General features: G+C 39.4%; 1 protein-coding gene across 2 annotated transcripts; it reads left to right on the top strand.

The window, feature by feature from the left end:
• Positions 1-935: 935 nt before the first annotated feature.
• Positions 936-21,891, top strand: LOC103177956 (poly(A) polymerase gamma). 2 transcript variants are annotated; one of them, XM_007892376.2, is made up of 22 exons: positions 936-1,394; positions 4,849-5,016; positions 5,110-5,176; positions 6,057-6,138; positions 6,259-6,368; positions 8,741-8,794; positions 8,997-9,108; positions 10,003-10,092; positions 10,173-10,311; positions 10,658-10,730; positions 10,808-10,928; positions 12,161-12,245; positions 12,771-12,824; positions 12,904-13,023; positions 15,915-16,024; positions 17,377-17,498; positions 17,579-17,760; positions 17,872-17,933; positions 18,066-18,286; positions 19,711-19,800; positions 20,481-20,537; positions 20,780-21,891. In XM_007892376.2, the coding sequence occupies exons 1-22, from the start codon at positions 1,342-1,344 to the stop codon at positions 20,876-20,878; spliced, it is 2,271 nt and encodes a 756-aa protein (XP_007890567.1). In that variant the 5' UTR covers positions 936-1,341; the 3' UTR covers positions 20,879-21,891. The 2 variants fall into 2 exon arrangements, with proteins under 2 accessions (XP_007890567.1, XP_007890566.1); XM_007892375.2 differs by having other exon boundaries at positions 4,846-5,016.
• Positions 21,892-23,998: the final 2,107 nt, after the last annotated feature.

Genomic DNA, 23,998 nt, shown 5'->3' with positions numbered 1-23,998 from the left:
TGGCAAAAATGCAAGGATAATTAAGGTGCCTTGCCGACTGCATACAGTTAATTAAAAGCAACGAAGGATGGTTTGGGAGTGACAAACCAGGAAATGTGGCGATTTTCATCGCCTTGGGTTGGCACTAGGCGCTGGCTGGCAGGCAGATAAATGCAAGAATAATCTCAGTGCTTTGCACGCTGGATCCAGTTCATTAAAAGCGACTGAGAGATGGGGGGGATAAGCCCTCCAGGACGCTACCCGCGTAGTGTGAAAGGCGCCGTATAAACGCAAGTTGTTGTTGCTGTCCTCCCGATGTCCAGCGCTCTCGACTCTCTACCCCCGTCCTCGCTCCCTCCCTTCCCTCCCCTCCCCTCGACCATTTCCCCCCCCCCCCTCATCCCCCTGCTCGGGTCCCGACCCAACTGTCCAGCGCCTCGGGACGTCCTCCCGACGTGAAAGGCGCTCTCTATGAATGAAATCCTGTTGTTGTTGTTGTTGTTGTTGCTAATGGGGTGGTGGCAAAGGAAGAAAGGGGAGCACAGCGGGTGCCATTGCTGTGGGTTGGCACCAGGCGGCCCTCGTGCCAACCCACAGCAATGGGTCAGACAGTGGGAGACGCTGGAGCCGTCGGCAATGTTGTCAGGTTGGGCGGGTTCACGCCCAATTGGGCGATTTTGTTGCACACGCCCAAAGCGGCGGGGGGGGGGGGGGGGAAAAAAAAGCAAAAAAAAAAACCTCTTTATCGTTGCCTCTTCGAGACCTTTTCTTACACAGTTTCAAACAAAAAAAAAAGAAGGGGAGACCCGCACCTGAATTGGACCGGTCACTGCGGCCGCTGCTCACCGGAGCATTGGGCTACTTTTGAGGCGGGAAGTTGCTCGACTTTGGGCTACGAAACGCGGGTGTCGGGGCTGACCCGCCCTTTTGGCGCATGCGCAGGCGCGGGGCAGGCCGGGAGGACGGGCTGATTGCGGAGCGGAGCCGCTCGGCCGCCATGTTGCCGCCCGCGGTGTATTTAGGAGCCGGGGTCGGGCCCTGATGCGTTGCCTCCTCCTACTTTTCCTCCTCGGCTACTACTGAGAGACCGTGAGGCGCGGAGGGAGGGGGGGGAGAAAGGGAGGAAGAGGGAGAGAAAGAGCGGTTCAAAAATTAAACCGCGGCTTCGCCTGATTCTTCGCTTTCTGGCTCCAGTCGCCGTTTGGTTTGAATTTTGAGTCGAGTTGGACCCGGTCCGGTCTGGTCTGGTCCGGTCCGGTCGAGTCGGGTCGAGTCGAGTCGGTCGGTCCGTCGAGGCGAGGGAGAGAGACACGGAGACAGACACCCAGACACACAGACAGCGGCACAGTCGCTGTGGTTTATATGTATATCTATATCTACTTTTTTGGCCTGAAGGAAATGAAAGAGATGTCAGCGTAAGTCGGGGCTTGAGTTCGCGGTGTAGGCCCTGTGGGGGGGCCGGTGGTGGCGGAGGGGGTGTAGAGGGAGAGAGAGAGAGAGAGGGGGGGGGTTCCTCCTCGGTTCGGCTCTCATGTCCCAGACCGGCGCCAACACCAGTTTCCTTGGAGCGATCTCGGTGGTGGGGAGAGAGGGGGGGAGTGGTGGGGAGAGAGGGGGGGGAGTGGTGGGGAGAGAGGGGAGTGGTGGGGAGAGAGGGAGTGGTGGGGAGAGAGGGGAGTGGTGGGGAGAGAGGGGAGTGGTGGGGAGAGAGGGGAGTGGTGGGGGAGAGAGGGGAGTGGTGGGAGAGAGGGGAGTGGGGGGAGAGAGGGGAGTGGGGGGAGAGAGGGGAGTGGTGGGGAGAGTGGGGAGTGGTGGGGGGGAGAGGGGGGGGGGTGGGGGAGGGGGGGTGGGGTGAGATGGGTGGGGAGTGGTGGGGGGAGAGGGGGGGTGGGGGAGTGGTGGGGGGAGAGGGGGGGTGGGGAGTGGTGGGGGGAGAGAGGGGGGTGGGGGCAGTGTCTCGTGTCTCTATCATTCTTTCTTCCCCCAGAAGTTATTTGTGGGGAGAGCCAGGCCCGAGCAGTGGCCTCATGTCTCCTCTCCCGGCTCTGTGTGTGTGAGTCTTATAATAAGAGAGTGGTCTCTTAATTTTAATGTTCTCTCACTAGGCCTCAGTTTTTCTCCTCTCCCTTCACACACACACTCACACACACACGCCAGTGCTTTCCAACGTCTTGTTATTCTGTTGTGCTTTCTTATCGAGGTGCCTGGCGAATTGTCTCGTTTTTTTTTAAAAATCAGTTGTGCAGTTAAATTGGCAGTCCACTTTATCGAGGAATTATATTTATATATTCTCGTAAAATTGCTCTTAGCAGCTTTTACACCAGGTTTAACGTCTATGGCGATGTAAGTTGCACTGCATGCTGTTGGGAATCGTTGTCATAAACGTTTGGACAACCTTTTGGGTTCTTGCATGCATGCACAGCAATGTTTGCGTTTTACCCTGTTTTAAGCGACTGTTGGACGCTGTTCTTCGCAGTTGATAAAGCTAGCCTTTCAAGGTTTTGTTTTGGTGCCTGGATAACTGGTTGTTTTTGAAGTTTACGCGGGCATCAAAACAAAGAAAAGTGTATCAATTCTTCGTTTTTTGTGATCTTTGGGTTTTATAACTACAACTCTTTGATGTCCAATAGAACCGTTATGTGGCCTGAAGCTTTGATCTCTGTTGTCATGTACAGTGTTTGTTCTTTGGAGGAAATATTAGCAATAGTTGATGGTGCAACATCGAAGACTACTTTCAACATTTCTGTAAAGTGATATAAGATTGGTTTTATTGGCATAAGCTTCCATGGGTGTTGTGTGCCGCTGACCTTAAAGAATCATGTCCAGAGCATTGGAGAAAAATGTATAAAGGAGATGTCCAGTTACACACATTGCTTAAAAATTGAAGTGCTGCTGAGAAGTGTAATGTCTTTTAGATGAGTAAAAAGATTTCCATTTATACTTTGACCATATGTAACAATTATTAATGCAATTTGAATTTTTCTTTTTTTCTTTTGTACAAAAAATGAGCTAGTAATTAAAGTTCTACTAGTTGCAATGCCCTATATTTAAGGAAGGAAATATTGACCCAGGAATCCTGCACCTGATTTCTACCTTTTTTAAAAAAAACTGTGTAGTGCATATGTGTATCTTGGGTGAGAATAGTTTGTCTTGTGGCCAAATAAACTGTTGCTTTCAATAGATAAATTGTTTTTATTATTATTTTTCCTGTGTGGAATCATCTGACAAGTTGTCTTGTCAAAGGTTGGTGCCATGCGTATACTTTTGTAGTATCTACTGGTTGCCTGGGTGAATGATGGGCACCGAATCCCTGAATTGGTTGAAGGGGTAAATGATCAACTGAAGAAAATGCTATTCTTCAATTAATACCTTCCATGAATCTGGCAACACCTGTTACTTGACATATGTAGAATCTCTTGTTGCAAAAGTGATTCAAGAATTTAAACTTCAGGTGTAATGCTATGGTGTATTGTTAATTATTGCTTTACAAATGGGTTTTAAGTGTCAGCAGGGATCACAGTAGCAATTAGCTCCTGAAGAGTGTTTGTTTTTAAAACAAATTTTCTAATTTGTGCCATTAGGCCAATGAACGTTTCTGCTGATGGCTTCGCAGGGATTAGTTCACTCAACACAGAATAGCCACTAAATCTGCAAGTTTCTAGTTTGTGTGCCATTGTTATTCTTAAATTAGGGAATTAAAGTGTGATCTGGCTTTGAATAGCAATTCTTTTCTACTTAAGTGCTACATTGTAGTACTTGTGGAAAGTAATGGGTAAATTGAAAACTAACATTGCTTTTTTTTTGCTACTACTTTCCAACTTGTTTGTTGTTCCAAGTACTTTGTTTTTCTTTTGAACTTGCTATTTACCCAGCGGACCGTTTGTTTGGATATCTCCTTACACTTCATGTCTTGAACTCGTGAGATATGCAATACAGTACCCTCAGGGTAAAATCAATTATAGTAATTTTGAAACAGTTTGGGCAAATCAGCATGTAAATCTTGAGATTATGCCTTTTCAGAATCCATTAATAATTTATGGCAAGATGGATATGTTAAACTAGTGGTTAGGGATGCAATGGATCTAATTCCAATTCATGGATAGGGCTGCAAAGGGAGCAACTAAACTTTTGAGTTGCTGATGAGAAGTGACAATCTGTGAGCTACAAACCAAAATAGTCTCTTAACGCACAACCTAGACATGAAAATAAGTGATGGAGAGCAAGAGCTGTTTAGTTTTTAAATCGAGAGGTCTTTTTGTGAAGGTGATTGGAGCAAGGAAACTTCATGAAAATTTACGGCACACTGGCTTCAGGGTTGATAAAACAATTAAAGATAAATTCAGTCAAACTTTTTTTGAGGATTATAAAACTAGATTTTCTTTATGTATTTTACATGTCTGTCTTGCTGTCAGGATTTGTATCGTTTTAAACTTCCCAGGTGTTCTCTCCTTCCCCCCCCCCCCCCCCCCCCCCCTTCCTCCTCCACTAGACTACTACCATTTCTCAACTCGCTTTCAGTTTAAAATCTGTTGCAACATTTAGGGATTCAGTAGACACATGTCTTGATCTTGTGAGATATTGTTGGCGTGGTGATTCAAGATGGACAGTCATTTTGTCTAGGACAACTGATTGCTAATCTGTAAAATAGATGACAGATCTGCTGCCCATCTGTAAAATACACTGATTGGCAATCTTGATTGCATCATATCAATTGCTAGAGCCTAGGATTTTGTGTGGGTAAGATGTCCTTGTTATTATTTTAATACTGTTTACAATGTTGGGTCCATTGTTGGCTTTTATTTGAAGAGTACTTTCAGTGTATTGAGGTTCCTGCAATATCTAACCATGTTTTGCATCTTGTTCCAGCAGTAGTGTTATGCTGGGGACACAACCTCAGCAGTCTCTGAAGCATTATGGGATTACTTCTCCAATTAGCCTTGCCTACCCCAAAGAAATAGATGATATTTTTACTCAGAAGTTGATTGAAGCCTTGAAACCATTTGGAGTATTTGAGGAAGAAGAGGAATTAAACCACAGGTGCTAATACTGTAGTATTAGTAATATTCTGTACGAATTCACATTTTTGTTTTCCTGTTAAAAGCAATACAAATATCCCTTTTAATGTTTCAGATTAGTTGTTTTGGCTAAATTGAACAATTTGGTTAAAGAGTGGATTGCAGAAATCAGCGAAACAAAGGTAAAGTTATTTGCTGTTCAGAAATTCTGTTTTGTATAGCCCGTTGTATACATTGTACATGGTTACCTAACAATTCTTAAATGGTATCTTTATGAAACTCACATTCTGTGTTAGAGCAAATCCTGTTGAACTCCTTCCCAGCAATGCCTGCTATAATCTGAATGAGGTGTGTTTCATTTACACTCTGAAATATTAGAGGTACTTGTGATTGTGCTGACCTTGACTCTGCTTCTAGATTTTTAAGCACCTCTTTCCCAGAAATGTTGATGAAACAAAAATTTTCTTTCCTGCCCCACCTCACCCCCTCCCCATATGATTGTGAGAGCTAAATTTTAGTTATTCAAATGTAAGTATCTTTTCCTCCATTAATTTGAGTCTCCATGAGCCATACCAATGTAATAGCGTGTGTTCATTTTTAAATGGAGCACTTGTGGCACCAGTTCATCCATTCTGAAGAGGTGCTTAATGGAAATGATTTGTTTCGTTGCTATTCTCACAAAGAGGATTCCACTAGCCTTTCAACCACTAAAATAACTTTGTTTTCAAAATACAAATTAATTTTCTTTTCAAAATGACTTACTTTAAATGCAAAATTGATTTCTTTTAAATGTACAGTTCTGACTGATAATTTGGAATTTTGAGAATTTTTTAGGTCTAGAGCTTAAGAGAACATGCTATTTTGCCTTTGTAAGGGATACTATAACTCCCAGTATACTAATTTAAATCTACACATCATATTCAGAGGATAAGGTAATTCTGAACAAAATTGCAAAGGATGTTCTGTTAACACACCAGATTTTGATATTTTACATGAGTCAATTGTTTCTGTTAAGATTGCAGAAAACTGCATCAGTTAACTGCTTTAAATTTTTATTCTCAGAATCTTCCACCATCAGTTATAGCAAATGTTGGTGGGAAAATATTTACATTTGGGTCGTATAGACTCGGAGTACATACAAAAGGTATGCTTGGATCTTGTTTCTAGTGATTACTGTAGTACTGTAAAGTTCTTTGGCATTACCAAACTTACTGATTTTAAAACATTTGTACATTTATTGTGGTGTTGTACAAATCATTTGCAGGTGCTGATATTGATGCACTTTGTGTTGCACCACGCCATGTAGAACGGAGTGATTTCTTTCAGTCTTTCTTTGAAAAGTTAAAGCAACAAGAAGGAATCAAGGACTTGAGGGTAATTGTGTTTCATATAAACACTGTATTCAATCATGTTCTTCCAAAACTGCTTTATCGTGGATTAGTAGTCTTATAATTTATACTGAAATTATTCACATGTTTATTTAGGTTGTGGTTTTGTGATCCAAAATCCTCTGGTTATACCTAAGAATATTTGTTTATATAGAATTGTGAATGCAAGTTAAACCATTTGGAAAATCTAATTCATCAGTAGGTTGATTTTGTGTGATAATACTTTTTAGAGGAAAAAAAATAAGTTTACAACTTGGAAACAAGTTATATAGATCTAAATCTGTATAACTATGGTTTGCAGGGTCCTAGCTTTAAGGGGGAGAGAAGAATTAAACTCTTGTTGCACATGCATAAATCTACAAACACTTTACTGGCTATTAGTATTATAATTTAATATTAAAATTGTTACTGTAAGCTATAGTTAATTGACATTTTGGCTGTCCATCAGTATCTTGTACAATTGCTAATTATTGCGAATGTTCAACTCCTGCTTTAAAGTATACATGTAGAGAGAGATATGTGATGAGGACAATACAGATTGCATCTGCCCCACAATCTACTATCACTTGGGTGAGATATCAGATTACAAATGGGACCCATGAAATATTTCCCCAGCACGAGTTAGCATCTTTAGGAAAAAGAACAGCCGCAACAGGGCAATCTGTTGTTTGTTTCTGTTTATTAGACACTTATTGCAATTGCTGGATTTATCCAGTCTGAATGTGTTGATGTTTGAATATTTGTTACCTCAATTTTGTTTCCTTTTTTGTACTGAAAGAACAGTTCGGTGTGTTTGTGGTAGTCTTCTTTTTAAATGATCCACTAGCTGAATGACTTTGTTGCAAGGAATGTGTTTTCCAAATGACTACCTGGTGTCTTGTTGAAAATGTGAGCAAATGCCACTGCCCTGCAATCTGCTGTCACTTAAATGAGATATCAGATTACAAATGGGACTCATGAAACCCACCAGCAAGTATTTTTTAAATAATAATCGTTGATTCTTGCTCAAACAATATACCTGAACTGTCACCCTCTGACAAACACTCCTATTTCAGCATTAGTAATTTTCTTATTCCTGTTATATGGCACCTGAGATTGCCAATTTTATCCTGTACTTATGGACCCATGCTCAGACTGCCCAAACTTGCTTTACATAGGATTTGTATTGGAAAGATTTATATCCCATCACAACACTAGATTCAGACCCTGGTCTAAAAGGGTAGCTTGGCTAGTCAACTGCATCCCTAATCTCCCAGAGTGTCCAGATCAGCTTTAGGCACTCTTCTGAGAGTTTTTTTAAAAATCTGTTCTTTTTATTTAGTCTTTTCTGGAAAGCTATGCTCGCAGACTTCATTCACTGTTGTGCCACTGGAGTTGTAGTGAAGAAAGTGCCCTAAAGCTTCCCTTCATAATCTTGAATCTGTGCCCTGACACCCTTTGGGACGTCCTCCCGACGTGAAAAGCGCTATATCAAATGCAAGGATTATTATTATTGTGAATCTGAAAATGTTTTGGGCTTTTCCAATCCCATTCAGTGTCTTGTATACTTCACTGAATCCCCAATATAAAACGTTTTTTGGTTGAAGATGTCTCTTATCTAGTCATTGCTTGTAGTTTCTTTTAACACTGGGGATCAGCCTCAATGATCTTGAACTGCCTCTAAGGCTTAGGCATTCCAAGATCATCGAACAACATTGGGATGGTTTCTGGGAACCGAAACAGATTTGGCAATATAGTCTAGCATAATTTTTGATTTGTATTATGAGACAAATGCAAAATATATAGATGGGTCTCTTAGTTTAGCCAGGCCATGTTCAAATAGCATCAGAGGAAGCAGAAATGAGATTAAGAGAATGAAATGGAATGATCTGCTATCTTAAAATGAGTTCCTTGGCAAACCATTTAGTTTAATATTTTCCAGCATACGATTTGTTTGCTTTTCTCTCCCTTTAATGATCATGTACTATATTTTTCAAATCTGGCTCAAAAAGGAGTTTTCAAAATACAGTGCTGGTTAAGATTTACAATTATTGATACAGGTCAGGGTTATGGTTGACTCAAAGAAGGAGATCCAGGTAAGTCTACCACATTGTTTTCTAAAGGCTTGAGTTACTTAGTTACTATTTTTTTGAAAGAGTAAAGAAAGGTGACTGAAAGTGCTGCCCATTGAGTGCGTCATGGTCAAGATGTTGGTATACCCAATGTTTCAGCTGCCCATTTGTCCAAAAAATATCTGAAAAGTCAGCTGGAATAACTTTAGTTTATTGTCCAAATGTGATTCCTTTTATTCACAATATTGAGTTTGTAAAATAGAATTCATTACAATTAATGATCCACTTTTTTTCTTCAATTTTACAGGCTGTAGAAGATGCTTATGTCCCAGTTATCAAGTTTGAATATGATAACATTGAGGTAAGGCTGTTAGTGTGAAAGAACGTGTAGATTACTATTGCAATTCAATTCTAACGCTGTAATCGTATATCTATGGTATCCCACATGCATTATGTTGTGTTAGGAGTTAGTCATACAAAGTGCCTCTTTCATCTTTCATGTCTTTTTTGCTGAACTGCCAGTGCCGTGGTAACTTTTGTTCTTAAATTTTTTTATTTTTCAGATTGATCTTGTATTTGCTAGGCTGGCTTTGCAAACAATTCCAGACAATTTGGACCTCAGAGATGATTCTCGTCTTAAAAATCTTGACATCCGATGTATACGAAGTTTAAATGGTATGTCTTAATAAATTCATGACCCTGCGGTGAAGTATGAACTGACACAAATTTCCTTTTAAGTGGTAAAATTTAAGAAAAGGTAAGCAATGTTATGCATATCAAAATTATACATTTCAAATTAATGCTTATGACAGGTTAGTAAAGTTCACTGCAATGAGTTGATCAGACTGATTCAGTGGTTTTGATGAGGAATTGGCTTATTAATGTGCGTCAATCCATGTTGATTGTAGTATATCCTTCTTTCCTTGAGATTGGTTGCAGGTAGTCTATTCTCATCTCCAATATAACTGAAAGAAATCTCTGGTTCTTTTTATCTTTTTGGTTGCATCCGCCAGTCTGTTCAATGTGGTGTTACAAACACCAGCTGCAAACCAAGGACAAACTTTTATTAAAATCCTACCAGCTTGTTTCAAACAAGTCTTTGCCTGCTCACTTGTTGAAGCAAGCTGTTCTGTAAACGTGCTTCCACTGTCCTTGACCTTCATGCACCTGCAGCTTTCCTGAAGCAAACCAGTCCATAAGTCTCTGTGATTTTCCTTAGGTCAGCTCAAGCAACTCAGAATTCTGGGATTGCTTACAGCTCTTTCTCGGGTCATATTAGTAGATGTATGGGATTATCTATGTACATTCTACTGGAGTACAATAGAAACTTATTAAGATCAGCAATGTAATGAATTCTGACCCCATTAGTGGGTTGATCTCACTAGTATGTTTATGTTTAACTACATGTTGAAATTTAAACTGACCACATTAAAAGTTAAATTTTCTAATATAGTATTATTTCCCATTATTTCAGACAAGTTTTTGAGTTGTCCAGTACTTTATCATAGATATCTAGTTTTTGAACAGCAGTGTATCTATTGGCACTTTCAAATATTTTTTTCTTAATAGGTTGCAGAGTTACAGATGAAATTCTTCACTTAGTACCAAACAAAGAGAACTTCAGGTTAACTCTTCGAGCCGTTAAGCTATGGGCAAAAAGTAAGTCATTTGGATATTTAACATTAGGTTTTGCAGTTTTTATAAGAAAGCACACTGAATTCTATTCTGAACTCTTCTAGGGCGTGGAATTTACTCTAATATGCTTGGATTCCTTGGTGGTGTTTCATGGGCTATGTTAGTGGCACGAACCTGTCAGTTGTATCCTAATGCAGTTGCATCCACTTTAGTCCACAAGTTTTTTCTAGTTTTTTCCAAGTGGTAAGTACAATTATTTGTAGTTAAAATTAAGCTATAGTAAGTTAAGTTCTGCTTTATTATATTTCAGACAAGAACTAAGGCTTTTGAAAGCTATGGTTGCAACATTTAATGTAAAATTTAATTTCTTATCAATTGATGGTTTCAGGAACTCAATTTTTTTTATTCCATGCAGTAACTGCAAAAATGCTTGCAAATACAAAAATTGAGTTGCCACATTTCTTTTTATTGTGCTTTTTAATTGTTGCAAACTTGAGTTTAAGTATTGTAGCTGCGTTAAAGGTACTCAGATTTGTATGGCAATTAAGAAATATTCATTGCAAGGTTTTCAAAATATCTTCGTTTTCAGGGAGTGGCCAAACCCAGTGCTGCTAAAACAACCAGAGGACAGCAATTTGAATCTGCCAGTTTGGGATCCACGGGTAAGACTTGTGTAGGATGTTGAATGCTAATTTGAGTTGATGTGTAAATTACTGTACTGAATGTCTTTCTTTAACAGGTAAATCCATCTGACCGATACCACTTGATGCCAATAATAACCCCTGCCTACCCTCAGCAAAATTCCACATTCAATGTGTCTTCATCAACTCGAACGATAATGGTAGAAGAATTCAAACAAGGTTCAATGTTTTGTGCTTTCCTAAATGTACATTGTAGATTTTTTTAAAGAGTGTATTTTAACTACTTTTCACAATCATCTTAAGACTTTGGACTGGAAGTAATAATAATCCTTGCATTTGATATAGGGTCTTATCACGTCTTTGAGACTTCTCAAAGCACTTCACAAAATACTGTAAAGTGAATAGGCTGTATTTTGTGGGTGAAAAGCTGCAGCAAATTGCGCACAGCGGTATCCAGCAAACAGTTGTGGAATGAGTGACCATATTTTTTGAAGGAATTATTACGCCCAGAAAGCAATCCGCAGATAGAGGGAAAGGAAGGGAGGTTCCTATTAAGAGGCTGTGGCTAAGCTCTAAAGTAATTGACAGCAGTTTAGGATGCACATTGGCCAATGTAACCAACCTTTTTTTTACACCCTGAAATTTAAAGTGGACACAAAGCAACTGCAAAGGACACACCAATGCACGCATTTGTGAAGTGGAAAAGCTACATCTTGAAAGGGCATGAGAACTAATGTGTCACTTAGCTACTGTTGTGCTACTTCTAAGGGCTGGTGCAGGATAGAATCTGCACACTTAACTGGGGAATACTTTTTTTTGATAGGAGTGGAGCCTTACAAAAGAGACCTTTTGTCGCTGGGTGCGTCACACTTCCTGTAGCTTGAAGACGATGGCTCTGTCTGATTGACTTTGTCTACTTGCTGATTTAATTTAAATTAATGTTATCCTCTCGCCTCTGCTTGAAGGTGAAGTGCTCGGTGTTATGCAGCATTCCATTTACCAGTAAGCCCTCTAAGTGACCTAACTGGTCAATGGTTCTCAATCTTCGTCTCTTAAGTTTGATATTCATAGTCATATGGCTTCTGGATTCAGCTTTTATGCTATGTTGAAAGCTGCTTCTGCAATATTTATCAATGCAATGATGTCTCTAAAACAAACTTCTACTGGTCCTCATTTGGTGTATATTGCAATATTTGTGAACTTATTGCTCCTCTTTCATGCTTTAATTCTCACTTTGGTCACATTTTTGCTCTGCGCAACAATCGGTCACTAGGATATCATTAGCAATTAACTTTCTAAATGAATATTCATAACTGAGGGGCAACAAGATGTTGCTTTCAAATTTTTAAAATTATAAAAAGCCCAAATGTAATTCTTCAGGGATTAAATCTGTTAGCAAATTCTTTGTGTGTGCTGTTTCCTAGTTTCATACTAGCCATTTTTATGATCAGGTCTTGCCATTACTGACGAAATACTCCAAAGCAAAACAGACTGGTCTAAACTCTTTGAACCACCTAACTTCTTTCAAAAATATAAGTAAGTGTTTGCTTTTATGTTTTGAGTTTGTCCGATTATTGATTTTTATATTCATTTAGTCTGCATAGTCTTAAAACTTCATTTTTAACCGAGCTCCATAGAGACCAATTTATTCTAGATTGCATTTCACATAGTTACTGTTATACAGTCCATTTAGTGCAGGCAAACCTCATAAAATCAAATTGCAGTACACCTGGCTTCAGCACTAACTAGGCAATTTCCTACACATGTACAGCATACAAAAATGACATCAGTGACTTTTTTTCAGGCAAGCCTGGTAGACATCTGTGCCACTAAGTACCTACAAAGGGTCACGAGGAGAATGTCTATTTTTGGTTTCAGTAGAACCATAGAGTTATCAGAGGGGTACTTTGCTCGGATTGAGTGCTTATGAAACTTTGTTTCCTTCTAGTCTCAAAATAGTAAGAAAGTTGCAGCCTTGTCAAGATGCCAGCGTACTGCAGGAAATATTTTTCCTCTTCATTGATACTTGAGTATTGATTTTTTATTGTGGGTTCCCTTTAGGCACTACATTGTATTAACAGCCAGTGCATCTACTGAAGAGCATCACTTAGAATGGTAAGATTGTAATCCTTAAGTACCTTTTTAAAAATGTGTTTATAGTTCACTGGTAAATCATGTGTCTCTTTCTCTTCAGGGTTGGACTTGTTGAATCTAAAATTCGGGTTCTTGTTGGCAACCTTGAACGAAATGACTACATCACTCTTGCCCATGTAAACCCACAGTCTTTTCATAGCTTGAAGGAACATCACAATGTGTAAGTTGGAATATAAAATAAATCAATTCAAAAGCCTAGATTTGTCTGTCTGCTGAATATTTAGTTTTACACCTCTGTTTGAAACCATACAGCTTATTTAAACTTTGTAATATGATGGTACCTTGAATTTTACATTTACTATATTGCAGAAGGTTATTTGTCGCCATTTCTATTTGAATTGTTTTAATATGTAAAATGGATGAAATAACTAATCTTGCTTTGAGTTAGTTGAAGTTGATTATAGGAGGGAAATGAAGCACAATTGCTTAACTTGTAATGGCTGCCAAAGCATTTTTAGTTGTTAGTAAGCTTATTGGGGGAATATTACACCAAATGTGTTGTGGCAAAATGTGGTTCATGATTCTTATTTAGCAACTAAAATCGAGCTTTGCTTAAACCACAAAATGACCAATCCATTTGGCATTTATTCTGTTCTGCATGGGGTTGTCTTAAGTGGATAAGTCAATGCAGCAGGGTCAACACTTGTTCTTTCCAGCCTGTTGTGTATTATATCCACTGAGATGCAAGTAATTACACACAGCTGTATTCTTACAGAACATTTTAGTTGCTTAGGGTTCTGTAAAATTATTTCTAGTCACTTTTTGTTTATCCACTTTATTCCCTGGAACATCTAGTGAGAAATCAAATTAGTGAGTACGTCTACTGAGGGAGAATAAATTAGTGGATCGTGTCCCAGCAAGTTATAAGGGGAAGATTGTATCTAGCAGCTACTGAAGGCTGTGGCTTGTGCAATTTTAAGGGATGCCAAGGATTTGCTAATGATTCAAATAGCTGGAAGGTGAGACTCTGAGATGATGTACAGTGCAGATGAAAATATGACAGAATTTAATTGGCCATGTTTAGTTGTAACAGAAATGTTGGGTTCTAAAACAAAATTGTGCACTCAAAAAATGTTTCATTCAGTTATAATGGCACCATTTAGATTTTGTACCCAATAAAACACCAGAACTGCTTTTACAAATGAGTTTCTTCATCTGTAAACATTTAACTTCAACTGTTTTTGAAATATTGGGGTGAGCAAAGTGCAAGCACTCCCCTACTACCCAGTGTGACAGACTGAGAAATGTACTGGTACAGTTAAATACTTCCACATTTATGGATGGAAATCAAATCGACTGAGACAGATGGTTTTAATTTGCTGTATTTGACTAAAGCAGTTGCTGTTCCACTTTGGGAATATTCTCATTCATTGATATTTGATCACGAGGGGAAATACCCACCTTACCCATGCTTTACCTTTAAAATGGCTGGCATTTCAAACATCTTCCTCATTCAAATTAAGCACTCTGGACCACTACCCGACATGAGGGGTACTATATAAATACAGGTTGCTGCAGTACTGAATTATTGTAGCACACAAGATGGATTTAATGGTTTCTTGGTCCATCTTGAAAATAAGAGGCTGGACCAAACAGCTTTGTGGATATTGTTACTTCCTTTTGGGAAGGCACTGTATATTCTTGTTTGAGTTTTAACTACAGAATTGTATTCATCACAATAGATTGCTTTGTGTGATAAGAGTCCAATGCAAATCCTCGTCTTTTTACAAGATTTGCATCATAACAGCTCCTAATATAAAGTACATATAAAAAAAATTGACAAACAGGATTTGGACGTTTTGCGCTCCTACCTGCATTTCAAGACTTTCCTGGCTTGGGATTCCCCACTTTGGGAATCTTGCATTCTGACATCAGCAAATAAAAGTCACAATCAGCAAATTAAATCTGGATGGGGATATTACATTTTAGATCCAATGAGTGGAAGCTGAGTAGCATCATTGAGACAATAAAATAATCCTTGCATTTGTTGTAGGGCCTCATCACTTTGTCGAGGCATCTCAAAATGCTTCACTATTTATTGTGAAGTGTATTGACTGTATTTGGAGCCAGACACAATAGCTAATTTTTGCTCAGTCCCACAATCAGCCATGAAGTGAATGACCAATTTTATCTCCGATTTCTGTCCAGGATAGAGGGTGAAACTCCCTTGTCATTTCAAATAGTGCTATGGATTCTTAATTCTTAAATCAGGTTTGAGATGCTACCCTGCGTGAAGGGTGCTAGATAAATGAAAGTTGTTAATGTCCATCTAAACTTGCAAATGGACTTTTTTTAACATCTCATCAAAAGTACAGCAATCTGAGGTAGCTGTCTCCAGCACTAGAGTGTCAGTCTAATTTGGAGAACTGCTTCACAAACACATTTTTCCTAGATAGACTATAATTTTGTTTGTCCCTGACTATTTGAATGGTGCACATTGCTGGTTTGAGAATTTCAGACATTGCATTTAAGCTGACCAGCTGTTCTCCTGGGGCTAGGTTCACTAACAACCTAGATTCACTATGAACCTAGCCCCAGATTTAGTTAGTGAACCCCAAGGTTCACTAATTAGCTACAACTGGTAGTGGAAGCTGATAAATAACTTCTTTTAAGAAAGAAGTAGATAATTATGTGGTGAGGACAAGTTTTCAAAGCTGTGGGGGAGTGGGATTGAATTGGATAGTTCTTTTCAGAGCCAGCACAGACACGATGGGCAGAATGGCCTCCTTCTGTGCTGTATGATTTTAACTGCACTGTTCCCTGATGTGTCGAGGTGTGGGGACAGCAGGAAAGTTATTTATGCTCATCAATCATAAATGGTCCTTTAGTTTTAGGTAGAAATATGGGAAGAAACCTGAAGCCAACCCTACCATTAATTTGAGAACTATTTGTTCTCAATAGCTTCAGGATTCTCCAACCTGCTTTGTATAAAGGAGAGCGACTTCATCAGAATGAAATACCAAAAAAGTGATACCATAAATGCTGATCTGTGAATTTTTTTTAAACTTCGGTTTACATTTAATGTCTTCCTTGGATTTGTGTTTTTTTTAGGGATGATTATGTTACCATGTGGTTTATTGGGATTATTTTTAAGAAGGTGGAAAATGCAGAGAGCGTCAACATTGATCTGACACAAGACATTCAATTATTCACCGATACAGGTACATGTGCTTTTATATTGCTACTTTTAATTAAGCTATTTGCTTATTACTATAAATCTATGGATACAACAAATTGTTTGTATAGTACCTCTGATGTTGGGAGGACATGACAAAGGGCTGGACAGTCTGATGTGCACCTGAGTTGGGATTACGAGAGGTGGAGGCAGGGAGGGTGGGGGTAGGAGGGTGACTGAGGTGCAGTTTAAGAGGAAGGTCTTGAGATGTAACTTGAAGGAGGCAAGGGTGAGGTAATTCTTCACTTCCACCTGTCAGGCTGGCTAAGTTGGTAGCACTTTTGCCTCTCAGCTGAAAAGTTGTGGCTTCAAGCACCACATTGGGACTTGAAGCTCAGTTGGAGCTATGGGAAATTAAACCATCTTCCTGTTCAAATGGACATTCAAGGTCTCTTGGCTAACTTTGAAAAGAGAAGCGTGTTTCTCCAGACAAACAATCCTCCAATAAAACATTAGTCATTCACTTGTGCCCGTTTGTGGAGCACTATTGTATGCAACTTGTCTAACCCATTCACTGACAAATAATCACTAAACTTTTCAGAACACTGAAGCGCTTTAACATTTCAGCATAAGGAGCTGTATCAAATGTAGGGATTACTGTTAAAATCCTTCCTTCATAATTGCAGTTACATTGCAAGGATGTGTAAAAAGGAAAGACTGGAAAAGCCCTGGGGACCATCCAATCCTGGGATAATTTGACCCCATCTCACTTCCTACCAAACACAAAAATATATCTCAAAGTTAGTCTTTTCAGGTCACAGGTATGAAATAAGCTTAGTACCCTTTCCTAAAGGTTGAATTTGCGCCTATTTCCTACTTCTGACATTAACATGATCTCTGTCTCCCTTTGTTTTGTGGTATTACATTAATATATATTTTTACTGTGCTGAACAAGAATTTATGTTGCCACATTCCTCAGTATTTTAAATCTCAGGTTGTGCAGCAAAACATTCAGCTTCTCAACCCCCATTCTCCCAGTACTTGTAGTTACGAACCAAACTGTTTTTCTTCTGCACTTACGGCTTCTGTGCCAATGGAGTACAAGAAACCTAATAATCCTTGTATTTGATATAGTGCTTTATCACATTGAGATGTCTCAAGGTGCTTCATAGAATATATTGTAAAGTGGATTAACTATCTTGTGGGCAGTATTTTAAATCGCATGTAAAAGCTGGACCAGTTTGTCTTCTGTTGTAGTTTGTAGCGTGAATGACGTATTTACTGTCCAGTGATATAATCTAAGGACTCAAATCTGTTTCTCACTCAAGGTATCCCATGCAAAAAAAAACTGGGTTCCCATCCTGCATCCACTTCTAAATATGTATTTTTTTATTTCAGTATACAGGCAGGCAAACAACATCAACATGCTTAAGGAGAAAATGAGAATAGAAGCCACACATGTCAAAAAAAAACAGCTCCATCATTATTTACCAGCTGAAATTTTGCAGAAGAAAAAGAAGGTAAATATAGACTTTGCATGAAATTTATTAGACATCCTGCTTTGGATGAGATTTTAACTTGTCTCCTGTTTTATTTCAAGCAAAGTGCACCAGACATTAATCGAAATTCCAGTGGCACCATCAGTAATGCAAATCGCACATCTTTGGAAGGCAACCTTTTGGATACTTCAAGGGACACGGATAGTGGTTCCCCTTTCAGTTCTCCTGCACTGTTGCAGAAACCTTCTAAACCAAATCCTCTTGGAACAGAGGATTTGCAGAAGTATGTGAGGCTAACTGATGTGTTTATTGTGTTGTGTAATGCTAATGTATACAGACACAAATATCTAATGTACACACTAAAGTATGGATTCCCTTTCTTCCCTTCCCCCAGAAACAGTACATCTCCTGAGAAAATACAAGTTACAGATACAACCAAAATGTCACCTGGTGAAGGTATTTGTCCAGAAACCAAACTTGGCCAAGGGAAATCTATCCCAGTTGTTGGTGCAAGTATGTAAACACTCTGTACTGGTTTGCAGCATTTCTGAAAAACTACAAATGTTAACTACAATATTTTTCTTGCAGAGAATGAGCCTACCTCCACAGGAAATCCCACTATTTCTCAAGCAGTCTGTACCATCCCCACTGTGGTTGGGCGCAATGTAATTCCCCGTTTGACTTCTCCATCTAACCAGCCTCTGCCAAATGGGACCAGGCTAAATCCTAGCCCAAACAGTTCTACTTCAAAAAGACCTCATTCTCCTATATTGGAAGAATCTCCAAAACGACTGAAAGATCTCCAAATGGTAACTACCAGTAGAGTTCAATCAGTGCAGTAACTTACTAAAACTGTTAGTACTTCGGTCTCATCTGGAATTCAACACATCCTTAACTGGAAAACGTTTTCTCTAGTGTGACATTGATAGAAAGGAGTTAATAGAAATAATCCTAATTATGAGGTGCAGATGTTGGGAGACAGTAGGAAGATACAATTACTCCTTGTAATAATTGGTACCTTCATTTAAAATTGGATAGACAATTGGGGGAAAATCACATTTGGTCAGATTTTATTAAAAGTGAATTTTAATTTGCTCAAAGTGCTGATTGTTCATTGCCAGTTGTTTCTCTTTTCCCTTTATTTGAGAATTAGCATGGGCTTCCAATGTTTCAGAAAAGACTTGTGTAAGAACATCAGGTCAACTTTTTTATTTAGGAATTAGAGGAACACAAGCAAATTTCTGAAAAAGGCAAATTCTCTTGGAAAGGATAGATAGCATGAGAACTGGAGGGTTCCTAGTTGAGTCAAGAGAGTGGAGGATCAGACTCATGAGAGGTTATTGTGGCAAAAAAAATCAACAGCTGCCTTCAATCACTCAACTTTAATGCTCTTTCATATGTCAGTATTCTCGTCCTCTCCTCATCTCAGAAGGAATTCTCATAGTTCTGATTGCAAAAGTATCTTGAAAAAGCTTGTTTTCTACTTCCATGCCAAGCATTTATTTTCTTTCTTTGAAGCCAAAGTTTGTCCAAGACTGAGTTTTGCCGTTGCATTTGGAAAGACTTTTTTGGCACGTGTCTATTCCTCCCAAAGGTCAAATAAATTATCCACAATGCTTTTCCTCCTCCCTACATCTCACTTTTAATCCAAGCTCATTGTACTACACTAAAACCCTGGCTAGCCAAACCAATGGGAGGGAGACCAGGTCTGGTGAGCCAGAATTTCCAGTTAAGTGTAATTCTTTGAATCTTGCAAGCAGAGGATAGTGAATAAACTATCCCTGAATTCAAACTGAGTCGAAGTTTGTATTGTCCCTGGCCACTTAATGCCAGCAAGGACAGTGAGGCTTTGACCTCTTTGACCGTGCCTTCAGCTCCCCTCTCGACTCTACCTCGCTCCCTCCCTTCCCTCCCCTCCCCCTGACCATTTCCCCGCTGCTTGGGTCCTGACCCAACTGTCCAGCGCCTTGGGTCGTCCTCCTGACGTGAAAGGCACTCTATAAATGGAATCTTGTTGTTGTTGAGGCGGAGGGGTGTGCTAGGAGAGTGGGTTTTCAGTCGGGTGCCTCCACCATTTTTATTAAACAAAGGAACAGTTAATTACTGACATTGTTGGAATTGTCAAATGTGTGAGGTCCCTAAACTTAGGAAATCTGATGTGAAATTAACATTCACTGCACCATCAATGCTCTGAATGTATTGTGTAAAGAAATGTCCTTGCCTTCCCTACCAGCTGTGTGCCATTGAACCAGATGATTCTGCTTTCAAGCAGCCGCATTCATCAAATGAAGAGGACGGACAAAATTCTCAGAAGGATCGACAGGTAGTAGTGACTACAACTGAAGGTTGACTCCCAAGGGTGCTGGGGGGGGGAGTCTTTTCTGTGTTGATGTGTGTCAGGTAGATGATAGCTGATACTTTGAAGCTGATTAGCTGTAGTGGCAATGTTCATTTGTCTAATGGTACAGATGGAATGAATGACCTATCTCACTGTATGATAAAAGCGTAACATTGCATTAAATGAGTTCTAGCCAGTATAAACGTATTCTAAGATTTCACAGCCCTAATTTGGATTTCCACTATCAGTACTTTTCGAAGTTTCCAAGAATTTAATGTGTGCATGTGTGAACACCCCCCACCCCCCATGGGGAATAATTTGTGTTTGCTCAGCAGGGGGTAGTACTGAGTAAAGCTTACATTTGTTTTGCTGCAAATAGAATAAAGTACAACAGTGAAATCTGCGGTAGCACCTGAGTATCTCTGCTGAATTCCTTTGCTTATCGAATCCAGTTCAACTTTGACCCATTTCTTACAAAATAAGTGCTCTTTGAATGTAACTTTTTTAAATTAATAAAAATTGAGTCGGGTGGGGGAGAAAGTTCATCATCATTCTTTCATATAAGGTTTTGACATTTCTAAAACTTTTACCCAGTCTCTAATGCATTACATACTATTGCTTCCATCAGTCATAACTAACGTCTGTATGTAATGTCTATGTAACAGGACAACCACGCAGAAGTGAAATCCATGCCCATTCCAACAATTGATACAAGATCACAGGTACTGCCTATTAATTCTCTTTTTTCACAGGAAACGGTGATCTACAAGTAATGTCTACACTCAAAACTTCCTGAAGATTCTTTTTTTAAGGGTGCTAAATAACTATTTCACAATTTAAATAAAACTACCTGTTATACTACTGGAATTCATACAGAATTGCATTTTTAAAAAAAATAATATAATTTAACATTGTACTTCTCTTCCTGTCCTTGTTTTTTGTTTTGGTGCTGCTTCTTTTACAGAGACTACCTAGCAAGGAGCTACCAGATGTGTCTTCTCCAGTCCCTACGAGTAGCATTCGCGTCATTAAAAATTCGATCAGATTAACCCTTAATCGGTAGCAACACTGCCAGGTAAACCTAGCTTGTAATTGTCAAACCATTCAGGCATGTTGATTTTGTTTTCTTTTGTTTAACTTAAAAAAAATTCTGCTGCCCTATACTAAGCGGAGCACTCGTCTGTAATTTCCACCCTGACATGATGTTGGGAAGCCAGAAGATGGTATGGCTTTGTGGGTTCTGGCTCAGTTGGTGGGTCTGCTCTGCTTATCACAGAGTAGATGCGGGTACCAATACCTGAAGTACATTCAGTTTGAAAAGCTACGTATGTGCTGATGACCGTCTCTGATGGTTCGCCAACATCCTTCAACTCCAGGCCTTTTTTTTAAAAAAAAGAAGCAATCGTAGCCTTAATGGATGGAATAGCTTCTGGCCTTGTGTTGATCAAGCAATGTCTCGACTTGTTTGTTTGGGATACCTTAAATTATGTATTTGTGTATGTGTGTAAATACTTGTGATCAGCCTTTTTATTGAAAAATCAGTATTGCATTGACCAGTTCTTTCAAGAAGGCTGAAGTGTAATTTTAATAATTGTAAAATAATTTAAAAAAAAGTGTCCTGTGATGTATCTTACGTTAATTTCCCTCTTACGTTGTGTGTGTGTGTGTGTGTGTATATATATGAAAAACCCAAAAAAATTGTAGTCTATTTTAGTTATTGGTATTTGGGATTTTGAGGTTAAAAATATTTAGCTAAGGTTAAACAAGTTGCAGAATTGAATCACTTTTCAAGAAACTGTTTGCAAGGAAATTTTGCTTCTGGCTTAGTACCTAATACTGACCAGTGATAAGTCTGCTGATTTCTAGCATATATAAGCACTGCATTTAAATGTCCACAAAGCAGAACAATAAGTTTAGTTATTTCCTTAAAGTATACTTTTTCTGCTGTAATCTTCATTGCCATTGTGATTTACATTTTCCAATGCATTCAGTTGATCCTGTTTTGTAGACCTAAATATCCATATGTATTTGAAAGAATATTTTTGTATTTACTTGTAAAAAAAAAGTCACTTTTCAAGAGTAAAAAAAAAACTTTTTAAAAAAAATAGTAATCCTGTCTGATTTTTGTGCTTTCAAAAATAAGTTCCGTATTCATCAAATGTGGTGAATTGCAATATACATCTTTTAAAACCATTATTGAAACTAGTTTGAATTCACACTTACCCTTGGCTGCAACTTTCATATTAATGCACCTAAAATTAAGTAAATATCACTTAGTTTAGGCACTTCTGCAGCAGGCGAAATATCCATATGATGGGTGTAATAATACTTTCATTTGATATAGCACCTTATCATGTCATTAAAATGTCTCGAAGCACTTCGCAGAATATATTGTAAAGTGGATTTTACTATATTTTGTGGGTGAAACATGGCAGCACACAGCAGCGTCCCACAAACAGTCATGGATTGAATGAGCTTTTGGGGGCCAGGGATTACAGCCAGAAAGGGATCTATCTGCCAGACAACTATCAATCTTGTTCCTACTATTAAAAACTGATTGGAAGAGAAAAGGTTCTTGGTTGATTCCAGTCCTGGCATCTGTAGTATTTGGGGGAAGGAAGAAGGGGAAATAAACAATTTGCTATGTTATGGGTTGGGGGGGTGATTGTACTTGGTATGAAGTTTACAAGTTGAAATCCCTTTGTTAAAAGGAATTACATTTTCCCCAAATCTCTTATCAAATGAGATCACAGGTACTGCCTATCAAATCTATTAGTCTATTCACTGCATTTGTAGGCATATTGTGGAAGTTGGTTGGTGGAGGGAGAGAAATGTCTTCACAATTACTCCTGTCCAAAGGGCACTATTTGCAATTGTAAGCTTTCAAAAACAGAATTTTGATGTGCTCTCACTGAGATCTTCAACTATATTGTACTTTGGGTCAAAATACTACAGAGCACATCAATGTAGCAGCATTTGCTTTAAAACTATTACTAGACTCCTGGTCCAACGTTCCAAAGTTAGGTAATGCACGAGGAAAATCAATTAGGACAACAGCATCTTGCACATATATAACCCCTTCCATTTATATTGTGGCCTTCAATACGACAGTGGCTTGGAGTGCTTATATAAGTGTCTTACATTATAAGAACATCTCCAAACACTTTGGGCACATGGGATTGGGGGTGTGAGCTGCAGTTGGTGTGATATAATTGGTCTTGAAACCACTGGGATGAGGGGGTGGGGGGGAGAATCAGCCAGGCATCTTCCCTTCTCTTTGTGATCCATTCACTGCTGGATAGTCCGCCATTGTGGATAAATGAACAGGATGGAGCTTGGCTATTTTTATAAATCCTCTGATGTTGGTTTCCTAATGATGAATAACATGGATGAGATTGCTGAAGACTGCTGGAGGAGTGAAATGGAGGGGAAAACAACATGCAAGTATATAACCTCTTAAATCTTCCAAGCTTGCATCACTTTGAGACTACATTTCTCCCACACTCTCTGCTGGTCTCCCTAAATTTCCATGAGTTCCAACCTCATTACGAAGTTGCCCGATCCTGTCTGTTTCAGCACCAGGTTGTATGGTCTGATTGCTCCCAGCCACAGCAGCCCATCCGTCTGCAAGATCTTTATTTTATCCTCCTTTGCAATCTTCTTTTGGGGTCAGCCGGGTGTCTGACACATGTGGAAACCCGTCAACAAGCTTAAGAGTGTCCAAACAAAGTGGAGATTTCCATGCGTCCCACCAACGTGTGGAAATTCCAGAGATAGATTGTTGGAATGGAATACCCTCTCTCCCTGGAGGGACACATCTGGTTGGCAAGAGGCAAGGCTTGGGGACCCCAGAGTGTGTGTTGGGGAGTGCTGGAGTCTAACCAGCTAACGCTGCATAGCTTGCCATTTATACTGCTGTCTGACCAGCTTCCCTGCTAATTGTCCAGCTAGGATCGCCCTACCAGTTAGTGCTTTGGAGGATGAATGGGAGCTGAGTGGGATAATTCCCTGCCCCCAGTAACTGGTCCGCCCTTCCAAATCCTGCCGGACAGCTGTGCTGTCATCAGCAGTGCTCTGGAATACTGAGGATCCACCTGGCTCAGGATCTGGACTACCGAAACCACCACAAAAGGATGACTTGTCCAGCCCCATTTGTGCAATTGTAAGGACTTGAAGTTGAGGC

The sequence above is a fragment of the Callorhinchus milii genome, unplaced genomic scaffold (genome assembly GCF_018977255.1).
Source record: "Callorhinchus milii isolate IMCB2004 unplaced genomic scaffold, IMCB_Cmil_1.0 Scaffold3, whole genome shotgun sequence".
In the NCBI taxonomy this organism is placed as follows: domain Eukaryota; kingdom Metazoa; phylum Chordata; class Chondrichthyes; order Chimaeriformes; family Callorhinchidae; genus Callorhinchus; species Callorhinchus milii.
This window is presented reverse-complemented; position numbering and strand designations above follow the sequence as displayed.

What these genes read in the sequence shown, in the direction of transcription:
- LOC103177956 (XM_007892375.2), top strand. Translation starts at nt 1,342, where the DNA reads ATGTATATCTATATCTACTTTTTTGGCCTGAAGGAAATGAAAGAGATG. An exon ending in TCAATTATTCACCGATACAG is followed by an intron (nt 16,025 to 17,376) that starts GTACATGTGCTT and finishes TTTTTATTTCAG; the next exon opens with TATACAGGCAGGCAAACAAC. An exon ending in GGAACAGAGGATTTGCAGAA is followed by an intron (nt 17,761 to 17,871) that starts GTATGTGAGGCT and finishes CCCTTCCCCCAG; the next exon opens with AAACAGTACATCTCCTGAGA.